This window comes from Dryas octopetala, chromosome 1 (genome assembly GCF_963921425.1).
Source record: "Dryas octopetala chromosome 1, drDryOcto1.1, whole genome shotgun sequence".
NCBI classification, from domain to species: domain Eukaryota; kingdom Viridiplantae; phylum Streptophyta; class Magnoliopsida; order Rosales; family Rosaceae; genus Dryas; species Dryas octopetala.
In genome coordinates, this window is record NC_141366.1 from 22,790,005 (window position 1) to 22,817,094 (window position 27,090).

At 34.4% G+C, this 27,090-nt stretch overlaps 2 protein-coding genes across 2 annotated transcripts; one reads left to right on the forward strand and one right to left on the reverse strand.

Moving 5' to 3' along the window:
- Positions 1 to 863: 863 nt before the first annotated feature.
- Positions 864 to 17,488, reverse strand: LOC147299209 (ubiquitin C-terminal hydrolase 12-like). Its single transcript, XM_086228854.1, has 32 exons — positions 17,325 to 17,488; positions 16,841 to 16,910; positions 16,171 to 16,321; positions 15,883 to 16,040; positions 15,031 to 15,296; positions 14,718 to 14,936; positions 14,521 to 14,629; positions 14,321 to 14,436; positions 12,461 to 12,559; positions 10,843 to 10,952; positions 9,979 to 10,053; positions 9,054 to 9,132; positions 8,814 to 8,960; positions 8,315 to 8,395; positions 8,089 to 8,208; positions 6,831 to 6,953; positions 5,800 to 5,877; positions 5,625 to 5,713; positions 5,425 to 5,533; positions 4,933 to 5,001; positions 4,745 to 4,855; positions 4,132 to 4,187; positions 3,859 to 4,036; positions 3,679 to 3,780; positions 3,530 to 3,601; positions 3,305 to 3,370; positions 2,566 to 2,631; positions 2,390 to 2,476; positions 2,145 to 2,261; positions 1,867 to 1,941; positions 1,700 to 1,786; positions 864 to 1,492 (listed from the first exon to the last, which is right to left on the reverse strand). The coding sequence occupies exons 1-32, from the start codon at positions 17,352 to 17,354 to the stop codon at positions 1,451 to 1,453; spliced, it is 3,357 nt and encodes a 1,118-aa protein (XP_086084980.1). The 5' UTR covers positions 17,355 to 17,488; the 3' UTR covers positions 864 to 1,450.
- Positions 17,489 to 24,231: 6,743 nt separating this feature from the next.
- On the forward strand, positions 24,232 to 27,090 carry LOC147299210 (protein DETOXIFICATION 40-like). The gene is made up of 6 exons (XM_086255699.1): positions 24,232 to 24,863; positions 25,263 to 25,319; positions 25,466 to 25,704; positions 26,329 to 26,447; positions 26,625 to 26,711; positions 27,019 to 27,090. Exons 1-6 carry the CDS (start codon positions 24,238 to 24,240, stop codon positions 27,088 to 27,090), a joined length of 1,200 nt encoding a protein of 399 aa, XP_086111825.1. The 5' UTR covers positions 24,232 to 24,237.

Genomic DNA, 27,090 nt, shown 5'->3' on the forward strand with positions numbered 1-27,090 from the left:
CTGCTCGACCACCTACCAAACTCTAACTTGAGGTCAAGAGTGTCTTCGGCCGGTACCACACTGATGTCATTCCTACTCACCTTTCTGTTTGTTGTGCAGGGTGACCAGTAATCCACGTGTTGTGTTAGTATTGGATAATCAGACCTTTTCTTGGGCTTAACCTTACGCCAGTATGTCATCCGCGCATTGGAAGATCAACACATTCCTTGGTTTGACTTGACGTTGATTGTTTGACGATTTTGAATTTTGGGCATCAACAAACATCATTCAATCGAATTTATCAATGGAGAATATAATTAAATTGTGGTTCTATTTGAACCAACATATTTGCTTTTTTTTTTTTTTCTTAATCCAATTTTACCTCTAGCAAAAGTATGAAACAAAAAATAACTCTCTTCACCCATCTACCCTCCCCCTCCCTCCTCTCTTGTAAAAAGGCACCAATTTACCAGCGATGAGAAAAGGACATGAAATGATCGGTGACCACAGAGACGGGTGATTCAAGCAATGGAAACCCATTTTAAAATTGATTTTCATTTTTGTTTCGTGCGTAGAAAAATGACATCTCGACTCCTGTAATTCTTTGTTTTAGTAATAACATACATGACACCTTTGGAAATCAGAGATGCTTTGGTAATGGCATCTGATTTTCCCTTATCAATTCTAAAAGATAAAATGAGAACTGCAAAGTGCGTATTTCAAGAAATGCAATGCTCTATTTATTTTTTTTCTTATGTAATTATTTTATTATGGCATCCTTGGCTCCTGAATTCCAAAACGGTTGCAACAAGCAAACATTAAGCCAAGCTGTTACTAAAAAAAATGCACATACCCAATTACAGAATATCTGACAAGACTCGAGAAAAGGAAGAATATCTATTTACTACCCATGTACTGAAGATTGAGGATCCCTCAATGGCAGTGCCTGACAAAAGTCTCTTTTACAAAAATCTAGAAACATGTTTGGGAACTGACTAATCAACCATTACACAACTCCCCAATCTTGCTATCTAGACTGAACAGATCGAAACAGGAAGCAAACATGGAAAAAATGACTTGGTCACCAAACTATACCCTGTATACATTCACTAATTCAAAAATCTTGTTTATTTACTGTTAAAGTTACATTGAACTGCTGATGAAGGCCCCGTTGCCTTGCCACCAAAAGTGGAGCCTCTGTCAAAATGTAGTAAAAGCTCAAGAGGGGATTTGATCAATGATTGAAGATACACACTGATTTAGGGACAGAGTCCTCCCCAACTACACACCAAATTACATATAGCCAACAAAATCCACCAACCAAACCTTGCTGACACCTTTTCAAAAGCTAACTTCACTTGATGGCTATACATTCAACTTTCACCAAATTCCCACTTTCACAGCCAAAATGATGTGGAGAATTTACCCAATTCACCTCTGAATGAAGAAAATTCATTCATCCTGCTATATCTTAGTTGTAGATTTTTACTGGCTTCTCAAATGTGTGGCGATTCTGCAAACATTTGTAACAGAGTAGAACACAGTTCTTAAAAAGTAAAAACAGGACACAAGGATAAGAAAGCATGTCTTGCAGAATGAATGTGAGCATGGTGCAAGTTTCCTGACATCTCAGCCTCAGTTAAAAGCCAAAATCCATGAAGACTTCTCTGAAACAAACAGTTATTCTTGGACAGAACAAGAAAAAAGGTGCATTTCTTACCTGATTAGCTGCATAAGCTCTTTTAGGAGCACTGTCAGAGTGCTCCAGTCCAAGATACTGCTCCCAAGCACCATAAACATCTCTTCTCTATAGGCAGATGAACAGAACAATGAAAATATAATTTGAAACAGAAATTCCAAAGTAGAAATATATCTTAACATACGCACCTGAAACCGACTAGACACAATGTCAGAGTCCTGAAGATACTCCGGACGACCTAGGGACAGAAATGCAAACTTCCACTGGCGAAGGCAAAAATAAAATTAATGTTTCATCAAATGATATTTAATATATCTGACACAGCACCTTCAGTACACATGAACAGTAGGATGAAAGGTTTAATACAGCAATGCCATTGATTAATTTAATATTAAAATGTGAATGTCTATTTTTCTAACCATATCCAAAAAAAGCCATGATCATAATGAGGAAATTGAGATTATACCTTCGCGAACTCCTCATCTGGAACCTGTAATTTCTTTTGTACTCGAACTTTAATTTCAGCCAAAGTGTCACCTTCATGTATGACCAAGAAAAAAGGTTCCCCAAAGTTTTGAATTTGCTGGGAAGGAATGAATTTGAGAGTAAAAAGATAGGATAGGGATCAGTTTAAAAGCAAGCAAATATCAGGTGAAAAAAAGAAACAGTTGAGCTGTGAAGCTAAATAATTAGTTGCAAACTTGCAATTACCATTTGGTTCTGAGCTGTGTCTTTAGTGAAGTGGTAGACATGAATTACACGATCATTAGAACCAAGATTTTTCTCTTCCTCAGGAATCTATGAATTGAGAAACAAACAGAAATACATCAATAGAGAGAGAGAGAGAGAGAGAGAGAGAGAGAGAGAGAGAGAGAGAGAGGTAACACCTCTTCAGCCCGCAATGTCCAGTATTGATCATTTATGTTTTCAATCTTTTCATTATGGGGAAAAACCTGCAAATATGTTACAGCAGAATCAAAGAGCTATAACAATGAAGGGAAACATAATTACACATTGTATTTCTAAGCTTCCTAAGGGATAAGAACAATGACAAAAGAGATAAAAAGTGGTGGTCTCAAATCTGGATAGTCCTTCCAACCAGTTATATTAAAATTATTAAACTACCAAAAGAATAGGGAAAAAATAAGTGATATCTCACAAAACCATGATAAGGCCATAAGGTGGTTAATAGTATATTCTCATGCATAAACATATTCATGAACATACATGTGCTCCCACACAGACACACACGGGATAATTTTTTGTGGCACTCATGCTTTAGTAAACTCGCCGTTGGATCTCATGTCTTCACCATACCTGGTGTGCTAGATTTGAGAAGAACAAAGCAATTCAATCAACAAAATTCATGTACATGTACACCTAAGAACTGTGAACTTCAGGATGGATTGCTCGGATAATGAAAAGAGACCAATTAACACAGCTCACAAAACAGGGCTATAGAGAACAGTTGCTTTAAAATGTTCAGAAAATAAAATGTATATAAATAAAATCCTAGAGGAAAGAGAAAGAAGCCGTTGAAGCCACAGATATCAATCAATTTTTATGTCTTTCATCTATCTAGAGGTATGTTAGAGCAGTAATTTCATGGGAAGGTGAAGGTCAGACCTTATATATCTTGTGATAGAAAACTTCAAGCAACCTAAGTTCTGCATCCAGATGAGACAATTCAACCTGTTCCAGAATGGAATACGTTAGTTACTACAAATACAGAATCAGAGCATAAAACTACATTATGAATAAAGTAAACCATCCACAGTGCTCTGTTCCAGAATGGAAGATTTCAATTGGTTGGCAAGGATGATAGCGAGACGAGGAGGCTAAAATAGTCACCTTAGTTTTAAGATCATTAATTACATCCCCCACAGTGCTCTGCTTTGGGAGTCTTATGGTGTGAATAACCACCTGGTAAAAGACAGATATATCAAAACATGACTAAAATTAAAAACCATAACTTTGTAACATCTGATCAGCATACTCACTTCATCCTTAGTCGCATGATGGAATGCCACTTTCAGAGTTTTCAATCCTTGCAATTCAGGCAGAGGGATGTCTAATACTTCGTAGTACAATATATCTGAAGTCTGTCAGAGATTGTTGTAAGAGTAATGATCTTCTAGGTTCTAAAGAAAATATACCACCTAGTGCAGTGTGATTATTACCTGATTGTAGTGGACCAGCATATCAGTCAAACGTTCCACCCCCCTATACTTAATTGGCTGGGGTTTGGGTTGCTGGGAGTAACAGTTGTGTGATGTAAGCCTGAGTTTGGATGGATCATCCAAACCAAGTTGTTGAGCAACTCGTTCCACAACATCATCATAGGTATGAAGTTTTGACCTTAAAATATGAAAAACGTTAATGTCAAGTCACTTTAAAATTATATATGGGCCAGTTAATGAACACAAATACATTTGTATTATAAATATACTTACAGTTCTAGGCAAAAATCATCTTCTTTGGGTTTATCAAGGGATCGAAAGTGAACAACCTGTAACATATCAGACCATAAAAACTTAGCAAAGTCAGGGTCACCACCACAGAATTCATATAATTGTAGCACTAAGAATATATCACCTCGAAAGCATATATAATTGAGTATGACAATACATTATTTTAAGTCGCTAGTACATTAGTAATGCTACCAAGGAATGTTATACAGTGAACTTAATAGACTTTCAGACACAATAGTCATGACAGAACATGGTTTGAAGTCGTAATCTGCACAGTACCAAGACTCTAGAAAACAAAAGAGCCAAGTTCTTTCCACAATAGCATGACTTTCAAATTATTAGTATTACTTATAAAAAAATAAAAATAAAAAATAAAAACGAGCATCCCATGTGTGTGTGTGTAAACACTAGCTCATTAAGCATAAAGCAAACCAATCATCAACAGAAAACCAGCTTCTGCCTTAGGGCCAGGCATGAGATCAAGCTTCACTGATAGCTACATTGAAAGCCTGATCTCACAAAGCTACCAATTCTAAGAAAGCACCAAAGGAATATCAATTTCAAATATGTATGCAGAAGTTTCAGTAAGGCTTACTTGACGATTGTGCACATAGTCCAGAAATGATGGGACATCTGGATAGCGAATATGTGCACCTTTTTCAGCTGGAATTGGTTTCTGAAAGCAAACAATGTCTCCATCCTCGAGCTTCATACAAAGAAAATAATTATAAATACTGACAAACAACAGTAAGTTCATGAACACTAATAATATTTAAAATATACCTGGCTGGCTCGAAATGTGAATTTCTTGTCGATGGGTTCACACATGACATTGGGCTCAAACTTAATTTCCTATGCATTTAAGATAACATAGGTTACAAACCAATGCAAGATAAATCAACATCAACATTTAAGTTGCCATGTCCAGCAGGGCTACGAACATGAAGGCACTAATACTTGAAGTACCAGGGCTCAATTTTACCCACATGTTTAAAGACCAAAAAAAACTCAAATATTAGACTAATCACTCTAGTAAAAAACCAGATCCAACCAAGGTTTCAGACAAAAGAAAGGAAATCTTATTCACATGGAATGACCAGCAACTTTTGCTCCCAGACGTGCAAGGTTAGGAAGCATTAACTGATAAATGTGCCCATCCTTACCCGCAAAATGTCATCTTTTATCATTATATGGACATATACAATGTAGCGCTAATCAAGGAGTTGCCTACAAAATGACAATAGGAGCTGATATAAAGTGTTATAGGACACAAACCTCATAAAGGTCGATCTCTTCATCAGGGGCATAGCCACCCATTTCATTTAATTTTGGCAAAATTTCGGCTGGCTTACCAGTACTCTTAACAAACAGCCTTCCAACATAACTGACATGGAGAACATAAGCATAATCACACTTCATATTCTTCCCATACTCGATATTATGAGTAAGAGTAACAAGAAGAATGATCAAAGTACCGTAGTTGTTCTTTTTCTGGATCATAAAGCTTAAAGAAAAGTAGAATATCATCCTTTGTCTTGTCAGGTGGAGCAATAGAGTGTAAATCCTAAAAAAAAATGCAGACAATCAGATGAACTGTTGCAAAGAAATTCCATTCAAGATCTACAATCTTTAGTTGTAAGACAGTATTACCAGCCCAAGCTCTACTTCTAAGAACAACTTTAGTTCTGCATTATGAACTTTATTTGACACCTCCCTCAACTGTCCAACCTATAAGGCAACAAAAGAAATAGAGATTGAGCCACACACACCTTTGTATACAGAGGCACTCACATAAAAGAGTAAAAGTTAAGTCGCCAATGCACTTTGCTGGAAAATAATTTATGTACGGAAAAAATAAAACTGCATCTCTTGGGTTCAAATGCTGAGTTACCCAAGAAAAAATGAAACAAATTTGTTATTAAATAAAGGAAAGGCACACTACAAGAAGAAGAAAGACAAAATTCCTATCTATGCAAAACAAACAAAGCGCAAAAATTACAAGAAATAAATTAAAAACAGCTCAAACACCCAACCAATCAAGATGTAATATCCCTGAATTAGATTGACAATGAAGCCAATAAAGATGCCAAGAGTCTAACTCATTCCCATGAAAAATCCACTTTCCAAGAAAAAGATATATTCATAAAGAAAACTATAATTTAATATTGTTGAACCATAGAGCAACAATTAAAGCAATCAAAGGCGGTTAACTAGTTGTGGAACTGGATCCATGATCATTCATTTCAAAAGCAACAGAGGAAAAGGCTCTGATTGTTTCTTTTGAAAAAAACAAATTTTTATTTCGAACACTGTACTTTTGTTTGGTAGATTTTACAAAGTTCTCTAGCAAAATATTTTTCTTAATTGTGTTTTGGCCAAGGCTTCAACTTAACATAACGGATGAAAAACTTTTCCCGTCTTTTCTCTAAGAAAATATTCCCTGACAAAAAATAAGAAATGCTCATATAGTCATATGTCTACATAAAGTTTCCACTAAGGCCCCATTTGTTTGTTTTTTAAAAGCTTATTATGTAATAACATTACTTGTACCTGCAAGCATCATCTAGAACATCACCAGCATGAAATGGATATAAAGCCAAAGTTCATCTGCCCCATAAAAAGGCATTAAAAAAAACTTGAAACAGAGCAGAGAAGAAATATTAGCAGCATAAGATAATTACAGATTGTGTTTCCTCTAAAGGCGTCAATGGACGGTTTGGACGATATGTATGGTTTTGGCGCTTTGCCCACAGCCAAAAACGCTGAAATGGCACTGGTATGCCAAACTCTTTAGCAACCTCCTCCTGGATAAATCATTATGGAAAACAATAAAGAGTGAACAGAAAACAAAATCAATCTTAATTGATCACCAAAAAAACACTAGATCAGTAAGTGGAGACAATCTAATACTTAAACTAGCATCTAGAGTAGGTAGTATAGTTATCAATCATTTGCTTATACAAAGTTCACTGAGATATTATTTAATGTTTCCCCCAAGCAAACGTCTACACTAATTTTATAACAAATTTCCAAATGAATTACCACCATATGTCAGGTGACTTGAAATCCATTTATAACAATACTATGCAAATGAAAAATCCCGCTATGAACTTTTTCCCTTGTATTTTGATATATCTGCTAGCAAAACATTTCACTGAATTCTCACATGTTAATGCTGACCAACAAGATTCCTAACCTACATTTCATGTAACAGAAATGCTACCTGCAAAAAAAAAAAAAGGAGGCTAGCTGGTATTTCTAAATTTTGCTTATTTTAATATTCTCCAATAACTATGACCGAAGAGAAAACAATGAACGAAAAAACATGAACAATCCTAGTCACAGGATTTTAAGCACAACGTCTGAACACCTATTCTCTGAAAAAATAAAAATACACAGAAAATTTCAGAAAAGAACTTTTAGATGCCGGTCCTTATCTTTATAATTTCATCACATGTTTAATAACTATTCAAAAGGAGAGGAACTCGCCATTCTTCTATTCTATTTTTTAAAATCTACTCAGTAAAGTTTAAAATTAAACCAAAGAAGAAAACAATGGTAAAAAATATCTAACACAAACCACATCTCAATATTTTTTTTTAAGAAATAAATTTGATTGAACTCAAAATGTACAATAGCTGTGGACACAAATTAATCTCATCATGATAACTACGTGAAATCATCTCAAAAAGAAAAAACACCTTACTGACCTGTCATCCCAAATCCAAGGTATATATAAATAGACCATATAGTGGTATAACAGTAAATGTTTTGTTGCAAAACTACCTCTAGCCTTTCAAGTTTTAATATAAAAAAAAATATCATGCAGGACAAAAAAGGGCAGAAACAACAATTAAATCCAGAATGTATGGCGCAGAGGATTATTGCAAGAAAAGAAGCATATTCACAATCGGGTGGAAGAAGGTAAAAAAATTGTACCTTAAAAAGGTTAAAAGGCATCTGCTTCTGAATACGAAAACTTCTAACTTTGTCGTGATCCACAAGATCAAAATAAATATCCTTCCCAATCTGCTCCACAAGGTTCTCATCCCGGGCAACCTAGGGGAACCATACCAGTCATAAGCAACGTATGTTACACTAGACATTTGAACATATTAAGCTTGAAAAGTCATTTGTTAACAAGAGAAGTGTTGAACAGCTAAACCTTTATGATAGTATATAGGTGTGCCTCTGCCTTTTCTTTCTTCTTGTGCTCCTTTTCTTCTTGTTCTTTCTTCAACCTCTCCTGGGACAAGTCAATGAATGCATTTAGGCCTCATCTCCAAAAAGACAGAAATTAGAGGAGCATACACACAGACATAAATAGATATATGCATATACACATGCAGAAAACCTTGTACATAAATAACTCTTAAATGAAACGAGTTTTTCTTGAAAGCGGCTAATATGGCAAAGAGTGTGATACAAACAAGCAAAGCATAATCTTATTTGTATCTCAATTTATTTCTCATTCCCACTTCCTAGTTCAAGCAGAATTGTGCTTCGATTAATATTGGAATTTGATCTCAAACATCAGGATACTTGAGATAAGCCTTGTTAAGATGTTGTTTTAAGATACCTCGTGAAATGAAAAAACCATATATCCAATTTCTTGAAAGAATCATCAAGTATCCTATAATGTGGCCTTAAGAACGGGATCTTACCCTTAGATGTTCAGCAATGTCCTTCTCATCCACATTGCAGATTATTTTATCTTTGTCGCTTTCACGTATATACACCAGCATGTATGCGTTTGAGTATTTGGTAAACTTGAAAGGAGTGTTATTAAATCCAGGGTTTGTCTGCGGTAACTGGACAAACCATAAGCAGATTATGAAAAGGGAATAAAACCAAAGGTAAAAAAAATAAAATCAATATTGCATGTAGAAATTAGAGAAACATACCTCTTCCTCACCACCGTACTGCTCCTCTAATGCCCTCTTTATATCTTCTTTTGTCACCCTTTCATCATCGAATTTGTACCTGAGAACCAAAATCATTATGTTACAGAAAAAGAGAAGGATGCTATAAGATAAGTGGTAACCAAAGTCACTCGCTTCCCAAGAATCCTAAATGATTTCTCAAAATTCAATCAAATCTCTCAAGTAAGTTCAACTTAACTTGGACTACAGAATTGGCATAGTAAAACACCAATTAGCCATATCTATTATGAGCCTTTTATAATACATGGTTTTTCCAACCAGATAGATGATTAACCTTTTATTTCATAGATTGTGAAAAGACTCCTATTATCAGATCCTATAAAAAGCTCATAGTTGATTGAGAGACATTCACAAAAGCAGCAAAAAAGAAAGGACCTAAAACCGTAATGAACTGTTTTAAGTTTTTATCCCTTTCAAAAAAAAAAAAAAAAAAGGTTCTTATCGTAGGATGAATGAACCACATGCGATACAGTAAACCCGACAAACTGATTTTGTAGACAGAAAGCAACCAAAACTCAAACGTCGGGTGGACCTCTGGCGATTTCCCCAGGCAAACCACACACGCAAACAATAAGATCAAGCAAAAAAGATCATAGGTTGACCATACAACTATAGTGAGGCATCATAACCTTTGAAGAGAAATTGCAATTGGTCATGCTAGTGCTTAGCAAGAAGTTGATGGAAAGAAATTCAAAATGTAAAGTATGCGTGCATATTTATACATGTCTGCTTCCAGAATTTTCTGCTTCAAACAAACAATATGAAAACCAAACCTAAGGTTGATGCAGCAACATCATGAAAATCAGTTATGGGTTTTCCAAACAAGCAAAACGTGTGTGCACATTTGAGAGGATGGATTGCAGGAATCAGAGAACCAGGTGCATACCACTGATCAGTAAGCGTTGGCCTGATAAAGGCATAATAATGTCCACCATGCACCCCACCACTGTGTACCAAAACACTGTAAACAACCACCAAATGTTTAAGTACAGTACAAGATCTTAAACTGCAAAGAAGCAATACTGCATCAACAGGTTAGTCGTGACTCAAATCAATTACAGAATTTTAAGGGGAAATTTTTCCCCCCAGCCTTTTGTTACAAGATAAAAGCATATTAGTCCTATGATCCTATCTATTTCAGAGTGGAAAGAAGATTAGTACGGATATCTAAGAGAACATAAATTACCTCAATCATTCAAATGTTACAAAATAGTATTTTTTTTGTAAGAAATAAAAGAAATAATTTTTTAATGAAAAATGATCAACTTTACGGTATAGGTGAACAAAGCATACACCAATATTTACAAGTTAAAACATAAACATCCAAATAGCATCAATTAATAACTAAAGGAATACAATCAATGTGCAACAGAAGTGAAATTTAACACTGCTATTTATTGATAAATATCAACCAAATAACCCTTGCAGGAAACGATTGCGCAACCATATCAAGATGCTTAAAAGACAAAATTAATTCAGTTGCATACATCTAAAACTATTTCTGTCAGAAAAAGGAGAGGCAGCTAAAAGTGCAAAGGGGTTTCCCACAGAGCATGAATGGGTGAATCTAGAATATAGTAAATAGCAAGAGAAATTTGGAAATCCTTCCCCTACATATCAAGCAACAATCAGTGAACCTCAATACTATGATTACTATGTGAAAGGAAATCACCACAAAGCTTACTAGGAAATTTGCCTAAACTGAATGGTCCGCGATATAATGACAAATAGCAATAACACTGACATATACCTGTGAAGTGTGTAAAGGTTGCGAACACTCCTATCAGCATCAGGTGATAAATACTTTCCATTCTCTCGATCAAGGTCAAGTTGCAACGGGAACTCATAACGGTCATTAATCTACACAATGAGAGCATAAAGAAGAACTCTAATCTTTTATGTTGAAAAAAAAAATGCAGTCTATCAATCTTCTGTGCTCAAGGAAGCGAATCACAGCACTCAATTCTCCATCCATAATAATCATGAGTGGTTCACGTAGAAAGTTATAAAGGTAGTCTATAATTGGCATCAGCTATATTAACAATAAAAGTTCCGTGAAGAACTATAGGAAACCAATCACTAATGGATGGGTAAGACAAGGGGAAAAAACAAAGGTACCGAAGCATGATTTGCAGGCAAGAAATCCATAAATCACAACATAAATCAATCCCCTTTTTTATAGGAAACAAAAAACATTGTATTGAATAAAGATGAAAGATACAAACAGTGTGGACAAGCAGTCCACAAGTGATAGAATCTACAGCCTACTAGACAAGTACCCAATAGATGTACTAAAAGAAAACACAACTTATACCAATCAAATTATAAATTCAGTTTTAACCAAGCAACAAAGGGTCTAGCAAGACAAATGTCTGATAAAACATTTGAACCAATGATCGTCAGATCATAGGATATGCAATTAAAAGGATACTTTTGGTGAGAATCCAACACAGGTCCTTAGATTTTTATTTGAATTTGAATTTAAATAATTTAAATTGATTGAAATTGGGATTGTTAGTTCAATTGATAAGTTGTTCTCCTTTGTATTCTTTTCTCAACATTCACATTAACAACAGTATATCAAATAAATATATTTTGATCGTTGATTAATGGATTTATGGGCTCATTAACTACACACAACAATTCCCCATTTTCATTTTCAAACATTCATTTGGACACAGTTGAAATGCATCATGCTAAATGACTTAAATTTATCGCTTACATCCTTAAAAGTAGCAACCAGACCAAAAAGGTAAAAGAAAAGTTCTGGAATTTTTATGGATTTCATGAATTACAGTTTGCACTGTGTTATGGGCCTATGACACCATTTCCTGAAAACCTCATGGGTCAATTAGCAGGAACTTGCCTCAAGAAGCAATCATTCTGAGTTCAAAACAATAACAATCCCTTGGGACCACCCCAAGGGATTATTCCCTGTTAATTACAATGTATGTAGGACTGGGAAACAGGATTCAGTGCTTTAAGAGGAAGATACCTCATGAAGCAACAGAAAGAAGGAGGGGGGGGGGGGGGGGGGAGAGAGAGAGAGAGAGACACACTCACACACACACACACACACACATACACACAACTGTCTAAATCTGACATCAATCTAACTGGCTGGCTATTTGGTACCAAATATTATTATGATAATAGGAACAAATCACAAATGAGCAATGTTATCACAAAAACTAGTTGCCATGCTTTGTCAAATGGGGTTAAAAGGATATTACAAAGAATCTTTCAGAATCCATTCCGACCCAAAATAATTACAGGAACATACTACATACTATAATGGAGTCATTCATGCTAATCATGCACAAATAACAAAAAAAGAAACTGAGGAAAATAGTTATTTAAATTCCAACCTTCACCATCGTGTCACGCATGAAGTCATACTCGAATCGTTTCAGCTGAAGTTGAAGCACAGGGGGAAAGTCAATGAACAGAACACCTTTCTTAGCATCCTGAAAAGATTATGCAAAGTCCGAAATAGTCATCTAACAAATCTGAACCAATAGAACAGTAGTTTTCTTATGACGGCTAGAAACTAAATATAACAAATCAAAGAAAATAATCATGCTTGTCACCAGAGCAAACCAAAAATGTTCCCCTAGCCTGTTAGAAGTGGGATTTTAGAGTCTTATCCACAAGACAAACAACCAAGGAAAAATCTTTACCCACAAGAACTTAGATCTCTTATTTATTTTCTTCCGTTTCTACTCATGCACTAGTGAACTATCCAATCTCCTTTGGTGATTCGGTGATTCATTAGAAATGAGATCAACATTAGCACTATATAATATAATAATGTGATTCAGAATATAAATGCTCCATAAACTTATGGAAAAAAAAAATTATCATCTATTAAATAGAAATAAGATCTGTAAGCGAAAACTGGTTCCTAATATCGCAGTCTCAATCAGTTCTAACTACACTGCAAAAGATAACAATTATAGTGTTGATCCCAAATATCAAATGTATATATATATATAAATATATATATATGGATGCATGGTACAGGGTTGAACCAACTAATACAACAATATGTCAATTCCTTAAGGGATTAAGGTATATATATAAAGTAGAATACATAGTAAACAACTTTTTTTGAAAATCAGAAAGTGGATGATGGAAGGATGATTTAGCAATAGAAAGAGAGAGAAGGGTGATAAATAGGAGAGATATCACACAATGGGAGGGAACTAAGTAAAAGCAAAAGCAAAAGAAAAGATGTGAAGAATCTGAAGATTGACATGTTACATGCTTAAGCGGTTCGGTTCAGTGTGAGCAGAATTTCAAAGTTCCGACCACCTACCAAACCAGATAGATCAGTTTTTACAACTTATAACTGACTTTAAGAAACGAGATTGAAATATCATTGAAATATCAAAAGGATGCCAGCCGGTTTGCGCAGTTTGTCAGTTTCTGTTGAACACCCCGAATGTGTACAAATAGGCTAAACGAAAATCTTTTGTTGTCTTTTTGTTCTAACTAAGGAAATTAATTTATAGTGTTTCAGCTGATAAGAATTTTTTTTTTTCTTTTTCCATACTAGAACTCATTACAGTTTCCAGGATTCTGAGGGTTTATCAACTTGGATCATGTCTACGTAAACTATAACCATTCTAGCATTGAAAAATAAGTTTAACAGCTTTCAACCTATCTCTTCCTCTCCCTCAGTTTTAACATCTTATTTTACCACAAATTAATCTTCTTCAATGTGATGGGCCTGTGAACACCCAACCCTAGCAACTTTTGTTTTTTGTTTTCTATAAGTTTCTTTTCTTTTTTAGCTTGAAAATGTCCTATCAAGGGTTTGATAAAAAAAAAATATATCAGTAAGTTACAATCCGTTTGCAATTATCTTTCCTTGTCCAACTTAAAATTTTTGGTCCTGGTTAGATAATATAGTTTCTTTATTTAGATTTTAGCCATAATCCTCTTTCCTTACATGAGTAAGGCACAAATAGTACAAATGACACTGAAGTTGGGATTCAGCTAAGTAACACACCAAAAATAGGATACTGCAGTCTTGATTGACTCAAGGAGCAAAACTCAATTGAGATATTCAGAAGCTTAGCCAACAGAAATAGCTTTGTCCAATTAAACTCAAAAGAAACCACCTAAAACTTCCTCAAATCAGTAAACAGATAACTTGTCTCACAGAATTTCATGCAACATTATGCCGGCTATCTGCATCATGCAAATTGAATAGATCTACTAACCTGTAATCCATACTGTTCAGCATGGTACTTGTTATCACCCTCAAGACGTTCAACTTCTACATACTTATCAAAAGAAGCATACACATCACGACAGCCCTTGACATCAAGCTGAAGGTCTGCCAGGCACATATGTGAGAAAATTAGCATTATCCAAACAAGAGCATAAGCATGGGGAAATTCAAAAAGGAAAAAAAAAGTACCATAAAATGACTCCTTTCTCGTAGATTTGTAGTCCACGTTGATGCATTCAATGTAGTTCATATGGTGCCCTTCAAATAATTTCTGTATGGTTCCCTCTACAACAGTTCCCTGGTAACAGGTCAAAAATAATGAAACTTTTGAAGAAGTTTCAAGAGCTTCAAAATTCATTAACATAAGTTTAGTTAAACTGTTTTACCTTCATTTTGTCTTCAAGTTTTTCACACAAAACCCTATTAAGTTCTTGCACGTCGTGCTGCATAAATGAATCATATGTGTCCCATCCAAAAGACTTTGTCAGCTCTTTTGTTGCAACGCTATTGTCACTGTACTGGAGCTTGTAAAATAGACTCTGCAAAGCCAAAGGTATGCTTTGCGATGGCAAATCATTCTCAGTTGTGGGCATATGGTAAACAGCCTGAAATATACAATCCAAGAATTGTTTTCCTTACAGATCTCCAACCAGATAATTTAGCATGTGGTAGAAGAAAAAGTCTCGCACAGCTGCTAACCTTCCTGAAATAAGGAATATGATACAGCGTCTGGAGGAGAGAGTTCATGTAACATGTTGCTCCTTGGTTCTTAAGCCCAACATAACCTGTCTCCTTTTTTGAGTCATATGTCCAGTAATCTACAACCCTACGGACGAGAACCTCAGCTTCTATTATAAGTGTATCATTCACAAGATACCCTCTACCAGGATCATATAGTTCACTGAGAGGCATAAAGGATGTGAAACCCCAATCACTTTCTCGTGCATTGAACTGATGCTGTGTATCTGTATCATGAAACTAGGATGGTGTTAATATCTATGGGCACACTAACATTTAATTTTGCATGTTTTTTTCTGTAAGGATGCAACAAAAGCAACACCAGGTTACAGAAGTGGTAAAATTGTTGTTATCAGAACAAACTACAATTGATTCAAGATTAAGCCTAAAAAGATTAAAACTATCAGATCTCCAAATCACATGGGCTAAGGTCACCTAGCTTAAGTAGCACAAACAAACCCCAAACGGTCAAACATACCTAGGTTAGACATGTTGAATTTCCCAATTGTGTAATGCATTCCTAGAAATGAATTCCCCCGATGGAAAAAAGAAAGAGAAAACATTCATTTGGCTCCGCAAGTTGTAACAAACTATGAATGATACCCTCTTAGCATATCTATTGTTTTAATTTTCATAAGAAAACATTATTTGCTACCTTCTTGAATTCCACAGATGACAAATCCACACCCAATCTCATAGCTAGAAAAGCACACCCAACTCTAGCTTAAGATATAAAATTACTATAATGCCCAAAAAAGGAATTGGAAATTTAATACGCAGTGGAAGATTAGTAAAATATATCCAAGGAGTTACCTTTTCGTACGGAATACTTGTTATGAATTTGATTGATCACTCCCAAGCTAAATTGTGCATATCTACTCCACCCATAAGGCAAACTTGGAGAATCCGCAACATCTAAATACATAGATAAATGATCCACATTGTTTCCCTTAGGAAAAATAAGCACACGCCTGCCAAAGCAAAGAAGAACATATCAAAGCAAGGCAAAGCAAAGAAGAATGTATCAAATCAAAGCAAACCAAAGAGGAACGATTCAAACCAAAGCAACTATGTCAAAAAAGACAGTGGGAAGATGACTACCATTTATAGCCACCAACAACAAATATTTCTGAATAAAGCTTCTTTGTATTCATCCTAGAGAAGTTGTCAATTCTCCATGTGAATCTCGACGATGGAGGATCCTCCACTGGCTGGTTCTCCACATTATTAGCAGTTTCAGGTAGTGCAACAACTAATGATTTGCAAAGGCAACAAAATTAAATAAATACATAAGTTAGAACATTTTCATGCTGCTAGTAATTGAAAATTAAAAAAAAAAACAAGGAAAACAAAATTAAAAGTACTGCAATTATAATATAAATCATCAATTTGGCTGTCATGAAACATTTTGTAGCATCAGCAAACGAAAAGCTAAACTCAAAAAATTATTTCAGTATCCAACTCTGCAGGGCAACATTTATATCAATTGTTTAGGACATATTCTTTGTAAGAACTTCCTTTGGATTTTGCTTGCAAGAGCAAGTAAAATGCTCTTAATGCAACACAAACAGAACCATTGTATTCCACTTGTTCCCAAAAATGAAAAAATCAAATTCACTTATAACTAATCTCTTATGATTGATTCCCACCATTCTTTTGTGTCCAATAATCACATCAACAAAATTCAGTTCAATCATTACCCAAATGAACTAGAATAAAAAAAATTATAGCAGAACTACAAGGAATGGACATGCTGTGCGGATCAGAATACCTTCCCTGGGTTGGTGATTGTTTTCAGGCAAATCAGAGTGTGGGACAAGCATCTCCTCGTCCTCTGGTTGCTGTAACAAAGAAATGAAGTGACAATGAAATCTGAGCAGTTTTGGGTACACTAAAACCAAACCCTTACTATCAATTCCAACAAAACCCTAAAATCCAAACAGCAATAGAAAGGATAACAGCCAAAATTCTACAAATTTAGAAACCACAGCCCTAGACAACCCCAAAATTTTAATTTCTTTGAAACAAAATAAAAAACAAAACCAAACCCAATCAAATTGCAATCATGCAAACTAAGATAATGAACCAACCACATAATTTGAACAACAACCAAAGCTCTATCATCCATGTCCAAACACATACATCTAAACAGACATATGCTCAACAAATATATAGATACATATATATACTTAGATAGAGAGAGGGAGAGAGAGGGAGGGAGAGAGAGATAGAGAGAGAGAGAGAGAGAGACATACATCAATAGGGGCAGGGGTCATGACAGTCATGGTTGAACAAAGCTTTGGGAAATGAGATATGGGTATACCTCAAAGTGAGGTATTAGGGAAAGAAGAAGAAGAGTAAAGGGTGCAGTAAGAGAAGTGCAAAATGGCGATCACCAGAAGCCGGTCGAGGAGAGAGAAAAGAGAGAAGTATGGTTTTTTTTACTCATTTTATATGTAGGGGTGGGTATTATGGTAACTTGGTAAGGGTTTACATGGGAGACCGTAGACCGGCTTGTGACCAAGTTCCCCCCATGGGCCATGGCTGATGGCTGTACCAGTACCCGCTGTACTGCGATGGACCACACTGTTTCCTACGACATGGATAGATCTGGGCCTTCCAGACCCAACTACTCCAGCCCATAATTGAATGGCTTCAGCCTCAATTTTAGCCATGATAGAATCATGGACGATCGGGACCGACTAGCCCAAACAAAGCGGTTTTCATTTAATGGGCTCAAGGACCTTTCAGATATGGGCCAACCAAACCACCCTTTTCTTAATAGACTAACTCAATTTCATTTCAGTAGATTAGGCCTTTAAAAAAGTTATTTTAGTTAGTCGTAGGCCTGAGGCCCAATACATGACTTTCTCATTAGTTATTTTAGAGAAAATAAAGCCCTTCACAGTTTACCAAAAAAAACAGAGAAATTACACAAAGTAACCCTTTTTTGAGAGAAATTATTACGTGTAACTGTAACACCACATGGCATAATGACATAGTATTACTAATGCACTCAAATTATAACATGTATATAATAATTAATTTCTAAAACCCTAAAATCTAGGAAAAAACTCTTAAAATCGTCCAAATATTATAATTTGAGTGAATTAATAATACCACGTCATATAATCACGTGATATTACGTTACAACAATAATTTTTCATTTTTGAGCCCTCCTACTTTTTTAACCCTGGCGCCAAGATTTCTACATTTATAACCCTTTATTGACTTGAAAAGACCATATTACCTCTTACTATAAATAGATATAACCCTAGCCCATTTGACCATTTCTCCTCAGCCTCCTAGCTTTTCTTTCTCCACATACACTGATACACACAAACAATCTCCAGAAACACCACAAACCTACCCAAACAAATCTCCAAACACCACAATCCCACTCAAACAGATCCCAAGAGCTTGTCGTTGCCGCCAATCCAAGCCCAAAAGTTGGTTGGCAATATAGATAAAGTATATTTTAATTATTTTCTTTATATGTTTAAAATTATTAAAAAAAAACACAACAAATAAAAAAAATAAAAAATTTTAATAAAATATAAATTTTTTGAAGTGACTATATTGCCCCTAAATTTTGTTGACAATTTTAACAGAAATTCATTTTAGTACCTATTAGACACAAACTATAAGTTTAGGTACTCAATTGAGACAAATAAAAGTTTAAATACCACATTAAGACAATGGTCAAAGTTTAAGTACTAAATAAAAAAAATAAAAAAAAAAACCCAAAAATTTATAACATTAGTTTTTAAATCGCGAACCAGTTGGAGCCAATATAGGTACATAACTTCAAGTGAACTGAGGGAGAAGACGAGTGGCAATGGTTCCCTCTCCAGTATGGCTAAACAAGGTCTTGCAAGTTTTTAATTGACTAAAAACTTGTTTATAAACGCTAAACTACAACAATATTGCTCATAATATTGCACCATTGGATATCAGGCTCATTTGAAATAGGGATTAATATCATTTTGCTTCCCAGACTATTACACTTATATTAATTTGCCCCCTAGATTTCTAATTTGGAAAATTAAAGACTCTGACTTTTTCAATTTTGCCAATTGAGGTTCTTCCGTCAATTTACACATTTTTCATCCAAATCTTTAAGGGCAAAATGGTCCCTTCTATTTAGATTTTATCATTTTTTCCTCATGCATCATTTTTTCTTTTTTTATTTCTCGCTAAATTTTAGTTAATTATCCCAACATTTTAGATGAAAAATGTGTAAATTGACGGAATAATTTCAATTGGCAAAATTGAAAAAGTCAAGGTCCTTAATTTTTCAAATTAAAAATCTGGAGAGCAAATTGATACATGTGTAATAGTCTGAAAAGCAAAATAGTATTAATCCCTTTGAAATATGATCTCACCATTTAGTAAATTGGTGGCTTCTAACCATTATCCACTATTCATTGGAGCTAACTTACAATTCATATCTATTTGCATTTATTTTTCACTCACCGTCTATCTATATATATAATAGAGGAAATTACAAATTTGGTCCACTTATTTTATACCTAGTTCAATTTTAGTCCATAATTTTTTTTAAGTTCTGTTTTGGTCCACTAATTGTTTCATTTGTTCAATAAAGGTCCAGATTTGTGACTTTAAATCTTTTGGGTTGTGTTTTCTTCAATTATAATTGAACTATAAGTTATATTTCATCATTTCTTAGTCATAAAAACAAATTTGGAGTATTATAATCTAAAAGAATTGAGATTGGGTGAAGTTTGAAAAATTGGCAGTTTCGGGTACCCTACTTTGGGGTCAATTATCTTGAGTTTTAGAACTCCAATTTGAATGATTTTTATATGGTTGTAAAGAAGAAATACATAGCTTTAAAACAAGTATATGTTCGCTGAATTTGGTTAAGATTTGATAGGATAAAAAGCATGCCAAATTTGAGAAAACAAATATGGACCTTTACTGAACAAGTGGAACATTTAGTGGACCAAAACAGAACTTAAAAAAGATTGTGGACCAAAATTGAACTAGGTATAAAATAACTGGACTAAATCTGTAATTTCCTCTATATAATATATATATCAATCTCTTGCTATGATCATGGCCCAAAAAAAAAATCTCTTGCTATGATCATCATGTAGTTGGTACAGAAATAACACATTGATATACTCCCAAATCACTACCCGGTCACGTGAGGTGTTCCTTCTCCAGGGAGAGGGGTAGAAGAAAGAGAATGAATGAGAGAGAAATAGAGAGAGATCCGAGAAAGAGGGAGGAAGAGAGGGAGAGGTAAAGAGAAGTGGTTGGGTGGGTGGATCGGTGGGTGTGGGTTGGAATGGGTTTTTGAGACTTGACTACAAATTAAATCAAGAGGCAGATTTTTGTTGATTTTCGTGCCATGGATTGATTTGCTACTTTTAATAGTTGAAATCCATCAGGACCATTAATGCCTTGACTACAAATTAAATCAACTGGCAGATTTTTGTTGATTTTCGTGCCATTGATAGATTTGCTACTTTTTATAGTTGAAAACTTGAAATCCATCGGGACCATAATTAATTGAGATCTAATTCTTTTAATGCCCCATATGGTTCCCATCTGGAATTCTGGATGCAGTGACTGTTGAGAAACCAATTGACTAAACAATCCCTTCTCTTTTTGACCCAAAAAATAAAAAATCCCTTCTCTACTCCCCATTTTTTATATATTTTTATGATTTTATCACCTTAAAAAAAAATATCCCTTCTGTTAAGGTATTTGTTACTTCACAGTTTATTAAGCTTTCTCTCTTTTTGTGCAAAGCAGGCATGGCTGAAAATTGGGTATAGACGTATAGTTAAATTGGTATTGATATTGCAATACTATTAAAGTATTAATGACAATGAAGATGGAAAAGAAAGTTTTCGGTGCATTTAGGTTTTTTCTTTCTTTCTTAATTTGATTTTTTTCAAAAGATTTTGATTTTAACTTTCCTCACTTGTTTCAAATGATGAGGAAGATGATGATTGATAGGTCTTTCTAGTCCCACTACTGGGAGTGAAAACAATAAGTGCAACCCTAATATCAATCTTTTTTTTTTTTTTTTGGGGTCAGAACCCTAATATCAATCTTAAATCCTCAACAACTAGGAGATGGTTTTAATAAAAGTGGGTGCTAATCACCATTGGCGCCTTGTTTTTTATATCTTATATGTCCAATTGACACCCATCACAAAGCAGTGGAAATTATTTGAAGTTATGATACAAAGTCTAATGGTGGTGTTAAACTCACCAATACATAATAGCCTTTTGGTCTGACACATTGCAGGTGATGTTATAAAATGAGAATAATTTGGCAGCCCTTGATAGGGGAAGGTCTATGTAACGATAGAGAGAGAAAGAGAGAAGAATGAGAGGAGAGAGAGAAAAAAAAAAAAGAGAGGAGAGAGAGAGATAGATAGATAGATAGAGAAATAGCATAGCTAATATCCCCAAGGCAGGTAAGTCCCTCTCTTATAAAATATGTAGTACATAATAGCAGAAGCAGAAGTGCAGAACCATTATAACATTTATGTAAAATACTGTTTGTAGGCTACCACTAATGTCCAACCGGTGGTGTTATGCACAATAGAAACGTGTATTTAGACCACCAATGGCATACTAGTGGGACACCGTATACAGTGTCAAACAAATCACAGACGATGGTAATAAAAAGAAATTGTTGTAGTGTATTATAGGACACTATCTCAATTACTAATTAATCCTCTACCTATCTTGATATTTCTAACCATCTACTGGTTTTTGCTCAACTCATGATAATACATATATATATTTATGATAATACATATAAATGATAGTGAAAACTTAATACGGTTGATCTTTTGAGCCCGCTTCAACTTAGGATGACTAATCAACTAACCTTAGGGTAAACAGTTTTTTCTATTTATGATTATTTCCGTTCAACTCTAGAATTCTTATACATCGAAAATAAGACTCAATATTTTTACTGCGAATTTATATATAAGTTGTTTTCTTTCACTCATATAACTATTTGATTTAGTTCATCAATCTTAATAATGAATAAAAAAAAATGAAGATATCTACTCAATTCATTTCACCCCTTTCTTAAAAAGAAAAGAATAAAGAAAAGTTTATGTCTATGTATCAACAAATCGCACGTAGAGATATTGATAACATACATAAAGTTAATGGTATTTCATAATTAATCGATTGAGCAACAGCTGGTAGATATTTGTTAGACCTATAGGTCATACAAATCACAGGACCATATATGTTATACAAGTACACACTATTATAGGACACTAATAGGCACACTAGTATAGGTATGTTAATAGGTACACTAATTATATAATATAGGTATGCTAAAAGGTACACTAGTATATGTATTTTATTTAGGTATTTTTTTTATACTTTATTTTAGGCATTTTTTTTTAAGTACATTTCAAAGAATTAAATTTTAGATCTTGAGAAATTTAGAGGGTTCAAAAATATGAAAATTTCAGAAGAAATTTCGATTTCGTTGAAATTTTAGGCCAAAAGAATTGAAACTTTTAGCAAAATTTCGACAATTGCGATTCGGTAATATTTCGAAATCTCAAAAAAATAGAAATTTTTGAAATTTAATTTCATGGTACATTCCTTATATTGTATTTTTACTTTATTTATTTATCTCGTTTTATGCATGATAATTCTTAATCTTGGTAATTAATATTTCTTTTGGTTACTTTGTTTTTTTAGGTATAATTATCTTCCAATATTATAGGAGTGAATTAGGACAAATTAGTTTTAAATTGGCTCCTACAAATATGGAATACACAAAATTCAAATATTTAATCACAAGGGTATTTTGGGAACAAATAAAATAATAAAAATAATAAATATGAGCTCTAATATAGATGCTGATGTGGAAAATAGTCAACGGACTAAAATCAATTTCTAATCTTACACGTTTGGCACTGTTTTTTGAAAGTACTTCTATTCAGTAGCGTTTTTATTATAAACATTTATACTAAGAAGTACAAATATATTTTTATAAAAATTTTAAGTAGTTCATACAAAAGTACTTGGAATTGCTTCATGATCGAAAACACTTTTTCAAAAAACTCCTTTAAAAATATTTTTATAACTTAAAAGCACTTTTATTTATTTTTATCAAATGCTATCGAAAAACACTTCTACTAATCTGAAAATATTTTTGACAATTCTAAAAACAATATCAAACGGGCTCAAAGTCTTATACAATTTTTAATCTAATGCAAAGACTAAAATCTAAAAGCCCCGCGGCCTCTTGAGACGGCAACCCCTTAAGGCCGCAAGAAGCCGCCACATATATGGGTTAAATGGGTTGCGGCCTGTGTGGCTGCCATTGATATATCGGTTGAATGGGTGGTAGTGAATTTTTTTTATTGCAACTTTTGAATTGATTGGAAAATCAAATATGGGAAAGAGACCAAGAAACCCACACCAGGGACACAGATGCATGAGTCTACTAGAACAATCATTTATTAATAAAAACTAAATTGCCATTTTTTTTTTTTAATGTGTTTTTGGGTTTGCATATTATAATTTTTATAATATTAATCAATTTTCCTGCAAGGTATAAAAGCATCTTTGCGCTTCCTCAGTGGGAGGAGGAGGATATATAGTTGAGAGAAAAAGAGTTAGAGAGAGAGAGAGAGAGCTATAAAGCCATGGAGTACTCTACTGATAACGGTGAGCTGTCTGAGCCCATGCTAACTGCCAAATATTCATCATCATCTCCAAATCTAGTGAGCTCGGAACTGGAAGACACACTATCAAACACCGAGCTCCCGTACTTCCGGCGTCTCCGAACCGCCACGTGGATCGAGCTGAATACCCTCTTCCGGCTCGCAGCTCCGGCCGTGGTGGTTTACGTGCTCAACAATGTCATCTCCACGTCCACCCAAATCTACTGCGGCCATCTCGGCAATCTCCAACTCGCTGCCTCCTCTCTCGGCAACACTGGCATTCAAGTTTTCGCCTACGGCCTTATGGTACGTACGTACGTACATATTTATTCAATGATCAATCTAATTACGATTCATATTCACAGTCTGATAATATTAACATCTTAATTATGTTATTTGTCGTAAAAATTAACAAACTAATTAATGAATCATATATATATAATATGTACATATATTATTAAATTTGCTTGTTGCAGCTTGGAATGGGCAGTGCAGTGGAGACCCTATGTGGTCAAGCCTATGGTGCAAACAAGGATGAAATGCTAGGCATATATCTGCAGCGTTCAACGATCCTCCTCATGGTAACTGGGATCCCACTAACGGTGATCTACATCTTCAGCAATCCCATCTTGATGGCGCTCGGCGAATCAGCCACCATTGCAGCAGCAGCAGCAGTTTTCGTCTACGGCCTCATCCCACAGATCTTCGCCTATGCCTGCAACTTTCCCATTCAAAAATTCCTCCAAGCTCAGAGCATCGTGTTCCCCAGCGCGTACATATCAGCAGTCGCGCTGGGGATACACGTGGTTCTGAGCTGGGTGGTGGTGTACATACTGGGGTGGGGCCTGTTGGGGGCGTCGCTGATGCTGAGTTTCTCGTGGTGGCTTATAGTCGTGGGACAGTTTTTGTACATCGTGTTTAGTCCGAGGTGCAAGCACACTTGGAGAGGTTTTAGCTCAAGGGCTTTTTCTGGGTTATGGGACTTCTTCAAATTGTCTGTTGCTTCGGCTGTGATGCTGTGCCTTGAGAGTTGGTACTATCAGATTATAGTTTTGCTTGCTGGGTTGCTTAAAGATGCTGAAATTGCCTTGGACGCTCTCTCAGTCTGGTAAGAAATAATAAACTTTGATATTAATTAGCTTATGTACGTTAAATTTTCTAGAAATATTTTCTAGCTATTGGCTAGCTATAAAGGCTGGTAGCTAGCTAGGTGATTTCTTGTGCTTTGTTTTTTGCTGCTAGCTTTATGAACATCCCGAAAACATGTACTTTTGTTTTTTGCAGTAAGAGATGTACACCTGCCAGGCTGCCATTAAAAAGTTTCAATACCAGTAATAATTTTGCCCCAGTCAGAATATTCTATAATTTATTTATATATTTGGTTCGAATTAACATACACCCTATTGATTTTATGTAACTAAGCTTATATATATACTTGACAAAATAAAAGGCTTATATCTAACTGTATATCTAATAAATATTAATGGAATTAATTTACTTAACGCAGCATGGCTATATTTGGATGGGTGTACATGATTGCTGTGGGTTTCAATGCTGCTGCAAGGTCAGTCACTTATATCATGTTAATCCATATATATATATGATACAGCTAGAATGCTATTACGTACGTACGTACACTTATTATATAGATTTTATCATTGAATATATATATGAATGAATGCATTGACATGAAAACATGCAAATACGCAGTGTGAGGATAGGCAATGAGCTTGGGGCTGGGCATCCAAAATCGGCTGCTTTTGCAGTAGTGATAGTGACTTCCAGCTCGTTCCTCATCTCGGTGGTGTGTGCCATACTTGTACTTGTGTTACGACATGTCGTCAGCTATGTCTTCACTGAGGGCGAGACTGTCTCAAACGCAGTCTCAGAGCTTTCTCCTTTCCTTGCAGTCTCCATCATACTCAACGGCATTCAACCTGTTTTGTCTGGTAAGAACGTATCTAGCTACCTACCTTCTATTTAATTTGAATGCTTAATTTAGAGACCACTTTGCGACAAAGTATATATCGAAAAACTAATTAAATCACAGCTTTTTGAAAGTGGCAAAAATTAATGGAGTGCCCTCGTCATAGTAATCAAATTACGTGTTATAATATAGGTTGACATTATTTTTATATTATATTATAGGTATAAATCCGTCACTCACTCATATTATATATAATATGTATATTAATTATACTAAGTAGCAGGACATATATGGTTATATAAAATAATTTTTCTGCTTTTAAAACTCACTTAAGTAATAAAAAAAATTAGAACAAATAATTTTTATTATTAAAAATGTAAAAATAATATTGGAAATAATTAGTGTATAGAAAAAATACAAATAATTAAAGTTAGAACATTATTTTGGAGAACAACAAATTTAAGTAGCAAATTTTACTCTTCAAAATTTCAAATTGACACATAGGTTAGCAAATCACAATTTGAAAAATAAATTGCTAGAGTCCGTCGGAGATGCTCTAATTAATACAATATTGTGCCGTGGGATTGTTGGGTAGCATATTTATATGTCATAAATTCATGATTGTTGTTTTTGACCAAAAATAAAGGGGTGGCTGTTGGGTGTGGATGGCAAGCATTTGTGGCATATGTTAACGTGGGCTGTTACTACATCATTGGTATTCCAGTGGGTTGTCTTCTTGGTTTCAAGTTCGACCTTGGAGCTAAGGTATTTATATATATATGTTTCCTCTTCACATATAATTATTATCATTTTACTTTTTTAAAAAATTTATTATGTTCTATTTTAACTAACATATTGCAAAATTAATAGTATTTTAGTGCATCTCTTCTTGTATAGTTGTATGTGATTTTATAATTTTTCTTTTTTCTTTTTTACTTCTAGGGAATATGGTCTGGGATGATAGGAGGTACTTTTATACAAACTATCATCTTATTGTGGGTCACATATCGGACTGATTGGAATAAAGAGGTAAGTACATAAGCACGTCATACCATATAATTTAATTACATTGTGGTCCAAAAAAAAACTATCTAATTTAATGACATTTATCAATATTTAGACATACCATATATATATATAACAATAATACTAGTATACATGTTGACACACGTTTCAAATATTTTAATTAATATAATTTTTGAAAATTTTACTTAGTAGGATGTTTCCTTTATATATATAAAAGATATAAATAATATTATGGGTTACGCATGCATATTTTTAATTGATAATGATCATGTACATAATTCATTGTTTAACTTTTTGTTAATTTATTCAGGTCGAAAAGGTAAAGAGTCGTTTGGACAAGTGGGAAGACAACAAGGAACCTCGTAATCCTCTGAAAGAATAG

Coding starts and splice junctions, on each gene's coding strand:
- LOC147299210 (XM_086255699.1), top strand. CDS start 24,238: ATGGGCAGTGCAGTGGAGACCCTATGTGGTCAAGCCTATGGTGCAAAC. Junction 24,864..25,262: donor TTGGACGCTCTCTCAGTCTG/GTAAGAAATAAT, acceptor TACTTAACGCAG/CATGGCTATATTTGGATGGG. Junction 25,320..25,465: donor GGTTTCAATGCTGCTGCAAG/GTCAGTCACTTA, acceptor GCAAATACGCAG/TGTGAGGATAGGCAATGAGC.
- LOC147299209 (XM_086228854.1), bottom strand. CDS start 17,354: ATGACTGTCATGACCCCTGCCCCTATTGAT. Junction 5,534..5,624: donor CCAGAAAAAGAACAACTACG/GTACTTTGATCA, acceptor TCTCCATGTCAG/TTATGTTGGAAGGCTGTTTG. Junction 5,002..5,424: donor AAGAGATCGACCTTTATGAG/GTTTGTGTCCTA, acceptor TTAAATGCATAG/GAAATTAAGTTTGAGCCCAA.